The 4,680-nt window shown below is 42.9% G+C and overlaps 1 protein-coding gene across 1 annotated transcript; it reads right to left on the bottom strand.

The window, feature by feature from the left end:
- Positions 1 to 791: 791 nt before the first annotated feature.
- Positions 792 to 4,475, bottom strand: LOC146619633 (uncharacterized). The gene has a single exon (XM_085370252.1). The coding sequence runs from the start codon at positions 4,473 to 4,475 to the stop codon at positions 792 to 794; it is 3,684 nt and encodes a 1,227-aa protein (XP_085226378.1).
- Positions 4,476 to 4,680: the final 205 nt, after the last annotated feature.

Below are 4,680 nucleotides of genomic sequence, written 5' to 3'. Positions count from 1 at the left end.
AATCTCTGTAAGGTTTAAATCTCAGGGACCTTGACTTCAAGGTCAGAGCTTAACTTTTCTAAAGAAAAGAGGATTTTCCCATTTATAAAACATGTATGTCTACTAGGAGGCTAAAGGTTAGCACTATATTTAAAAAGAGTTACAAACAACAATTAGATGATGCTTAAAGCTGGTTTATTTAATAAACATCCAGTTTATTTCCAATTTGGATCAAATTATGTCTGATTGAAGGACTGATGTAATGGTAAGTTGTCCGCTGCTCCGCTTTGAATATTGGTAAGAACTTGACACAGAGATTACTTAATGGATTTTAAGCAAAATTGTGCCTTAGTTCAAGAACATATTCATCAGTTGTTTTTATGTTTTTAGGCTTTTTTTCCCTTTTCAATTTTCACAAGAATTGCTAGTTCCCCTAGAGTTTTGGCCACCTCAACAATCAAGTGATTCCCTATGAGCAAGCAATGAGCGACAGTGGGAAGGAAAAACTCCCTTCTAAAAGGAAGAAACCTTCGACAGAACCAGGCTCTTAAAGGGACAGCCATCTGTCGCGACTGGTTGGGGTGGGGGGAGTGAAAATTAAAAAAGACAAAAAAGCCAAAGTGATCATTATTGGAGCAGCTTAATTAATTCTTGCAATGTAATCTGCTGTTAATGGCTTTTTACAATCCCTGTTTGTGTTTTTGTCATTTTTGTCCGTGGTTGAAGCAATGCTGGAGATTGATTCTCTATGATCTTTCTGTTTTGAAGGCTGCTGAGAGACCACAAGGTTTGGTCCCCGTTTGCTACTCATGTCAGGGAGAACTCTTAGAGAGGCCAGGACTGAAAAAGGGGTGGTGGAGAACCTCCGAGGGTGTTATGCGCTGGTTTGGATCCAATGCTAACATCTCTTTGATTAGGCTGACAAATACAGTTTGGATTTTTTCCTTGCCCCACATTATACTCAGCATTGGTCCAAGGTCATCGAGGCACTTAAGTTTTATGGATCGAGTGTCGTTGGACTGATAATCTGTTTCATCTTGAAATTGTTTTTCGGTCTTAAATGTCCAGCGTTGTCCGTTGTAGTTGTCTTTTATGAAATAGTTATCAGTGTAAAAGCCAGAGTCTAAAACATGATCTGGTGGCTGTCCCTGGGTCTGTATGATGAATTTCAAAACATCATAATCATTTCTCCCAGGGTAGAAAGGATACCCAGTAGCAAGCTCCACAGCTACCAGCCCCAGGGACCACATGTCTATTGCTTCATTAAATAGACTACCAATCATAACCTCAGGTGCTTTATAACCAACCGTCCCCACACAGTCACCAGGAATCACTGTAGATGCGGGACATGCAATGCCAAAGTCTATAAGTTTGACTTTGATGGGACACTCATAGCGGTCCACAACCATTATGTTTCCAGGTTTGAGGTCAGCATGCACTATTCCCACAGAACCCAGGTGGGACAGGGCATTTGTGAGTTGATGTAAAATTGGCCTGATTTCGCTTATGGGGAGACCCTGGTTTTCCGGGTCCTCTATGTAGTCCCACAGGCTTTGGTCAAGGAGTTCAAAATTTAAGCAGATGCGGTCACCGTCGATGAAAAAGTCGTTCCATTGAACAATGTTGCATCTATCTGCATCCAAGCCTCGCAGCTGCTCCAGGATGAGAATTTCCATTTTTGCCTGTTGCAGAATTTCAGGGTTATTTTTGTTGACTTTAATAGCAACAACTTTGTTGGTTTTTGTATTGCAACATTTGGTTACAATACCAAAGCCCCCTTCTCCAAGGAAACCCTCGACCTCGTAGTGACCTCCCAAAAGGGTCCCTTTAGATATTTCAAGATCATCTATAGAGGAGGATGTGTTGGCTGATGCGTTGACGTATTCTTGTTGAGAAAATTCTTCTGAGTATTGGGAACTGCAGCTGATTTTCTGTGATTCTTCTCTTTTGCAACTAGAAGGCTGCTGAGAGACCACAAGGTTTTGTCCCCCTGTGCTACTCATGTCAGTGCAGGGAGAACTCTTAGAGAGGCCAGGATTGAAAAAGGGGTGGTGGAGAACCTCCGAGGGTGTTATGCGCTGGTTTGGATCCAATGCTAACATCTCTTTGATTAGGCTGACAAATACAGTTTGGATTTTTTCCTTGCCCCACATTATACTCAGCATTGGTCCAAGGTCATCGAGGCACTTAAGTTTTATGGATCGAGTGTCGTTGGACTGATAATCTGTTTCATCTTGAAATTGTTTTTCGGTCTTAAATGTCCAGCGTTGTCCGTTGTAGTTGTCTTTTATGAAATAGTTATCAGTGTAAAAGCCAGAGTCTAAAACATGATCTGGTGGCTGTCCCTGGGTCTGTATGATGAATTTCAAAACATCATAATCATTTCTCCCAGGGTAGAAAGGATACCCAGTAGCAAGCTCCACAGCTACCAGCCCCAGGGACCACATGTCTATTGCTTCATTAAATAGACTACCAATCATAACCTCAGGTGCTTTATAACCAACCGTCCCCACACAGTCACCAGGAATCACTGTAGATGCGGGACATGCAATGCCAAAGTCTATAAGTTTGACTTTGATGGGACACTCATAGCGGTCCACAACCATTATGTTTCCAGGTTTGAGGTCAGCATGCACTATTCCCACAGAACCCAGGTGGGACAGGGCATTTGTGAGTTGATGTAAAATTGGCCTGATTTCGCTTATGGGGAGACCCTGGTTTTCCGGGTCCTCTATGTAGTCCCACAGGCTTTGGTCAAGGAGTTCAAAATTTAAGCAGATGCGGTCACCGTCGATGAAAAAGTCGTTCCATTGAACAATGTTGCATCTATCTGCATCCAAGCCTCGCAGCTGCTCCAGGATGAGAATTTCCATTTTTGCCTGTTGCAGAATTTCAGGGTTATTTTTGTTGACTTTGATAGCAACAAATTCGTTGGTTTTTGTATTGCAACATTTGGTTACAATACCAAAGCCCCCTTCTCCAAGGAAACCCTCGACCTCGTAGTGACCTCCCAAAAAGGTCCCTTTAGATATTTCAAGATCATCTATAGAGGAGGATGTGTTGGCTGATGCGTTGACGTATTCTTGTTGAGAAAATTCTTCTGAGGTTTGGGAACTGCAGCTGATTTTCTGTGATTCTTCTCTTTTGCAACTAGAAGGCTGCTGAGAGACCACAAGGTTTTGTCCCCCTGTGCTACTCATGTCAGTGCAGGGAGAACTCTTAGAGAGGCCAGGATTGAAAAAGGGGTGGTGGAGAACCTCCGAGGGTGTTATGCGCTGGTTTGGATCCAATGCTAACATCTCTTTGATTAGGCTGACAAATACAGTTTGGATTTTTTCCTTGCCCCACATTATACTCAGCATTGGTCCAAGGTCATCGAGGCACTTAAGTTTTATGGATCGAGTGTCGTTGGACTGATAATCTGTTTCATCTTGAAATTGTTTTTCGGTCTTAAATGTCCAGTGTTGTCCGTTGTAGTTGTCTTTTATGAAATAGTTATCAGTGTAAAAGCCAGAGTCTAAAACATGATCTGGTGGCTGTCCCTGGGTCTGTATGATGAATTTCAAAACATCATAATCATTTCTCCCAGGGTAGAAAGGATACCCAGTAGCAAGCTCCACAGCTACCAGCCCCAGGGACCACATGTCTATTGCTTCATTAAATAGACTACCAATCATAACCTCAGGTGCTTTATAACCAACCGTCCCCACACAGTCACCAGGAATCACTGTAGATGCGGGACATGCAATGCCAAAGTCTATAAGTTTGACTTTGATGGGACACTCATAGCAGTCCACAACCATTATGTTTCCAGGTTTGAGGTCAGCATGCACTATTCCCACAGAACCCAGGTGGGACAGGGCATTTGTGAGTTGATGTAAAATTGGCCTGATTTCGCTTATGGGGAGACCCTGGTTTTCCGGGTCCTCTATGTAGTCCCACAGGCTTTGGTCAAGGAGTTCAAAATTTAAGCAGATGCGGTCACCGTCGATGAAAAAGTCGTTCCATTGAACAATGTTGCATCTATCTGCATCCAAGCCTCGCAGCTGCTCCAGGATGAGAATTTCCATTTTTGCCTGTTGCAGAATTTCAGGGTTATTTTTGTTGACTTTGATAGCAACAAATTCGTTGGTTTTTGTATTGCAACATTTGGTTACAATACCAAAGCCCCCTTCTCCAAGGAAACCCTCGACCTCGTAGTGACCTCCCAAAAAGGTCCCTTTAGATATTTCAAGATCATCTATAGAGGAGGATGTGTTGGCTGATGCGTTGACGTATTCTTGTTGAGAAAATTCTTCTGAGGTTTGGGAACTGCAGCTGATTTTCTGTGATTCTTCTCTTTTGCAACTAGAAGGCTGCTGAGAGACCACAAGGTTTTGTCCCCCTGTGCTACTCATGTCAGTGCAGGGAGAACTCTTAGAGAGGCCAGGATTGAAAAAGGGGTGGTGGAGAACCTCCGAGGGTGTTATGCGCTGGTTTGGATCCAATGCTAACATCTCTTTGATTAGGCTGACAAATACATTTTGGATTTTTTCCCAACACCCCCTTATCTTCAGTAGTTGTTCAAGGTCATCGAGGCACTTAAGTTTTATGCATCGAGTGTCCTTGGACTGACAACCTGTCTCATCTTGAAATTGTCTTTCGGTCTTAAATGTCCAGTGTTGTCCGTTGTAGTTGTCTTTTATGAAATAGTTATCAGTG

This window comes from Diplotaxodon limnothrissa, linkage group LG14 (assembly GCF_057381915.1).
Source record: "Diplotaxodon limnothrissa isolate DT_005_m linkage group LG14, D_limnothrissa_male_GT1.1, whole genome shotgun sequence".
Lineage (NCBI taxonomy): Eukaryota > Metazoa > Chordata > Actinopteri > Cichliformes > Cichlidae > Diplotaxodon > Diplotaxodon limnothrissa.
The sequence above is the reverse complement of the archived record's forward strand: the minus strand, read 5'-3'. Positions and strand labels throughout refer to the sequence as shown.

Coding starts and splice junctions, on each gene's coding strand:
- LOC146619633 (XM_085370252.1), bottom strand. CDS start 4,475: ATGTTAGCATTGGATCCAAACCAGCGCATAACACCCTCGGAGGTTCTC.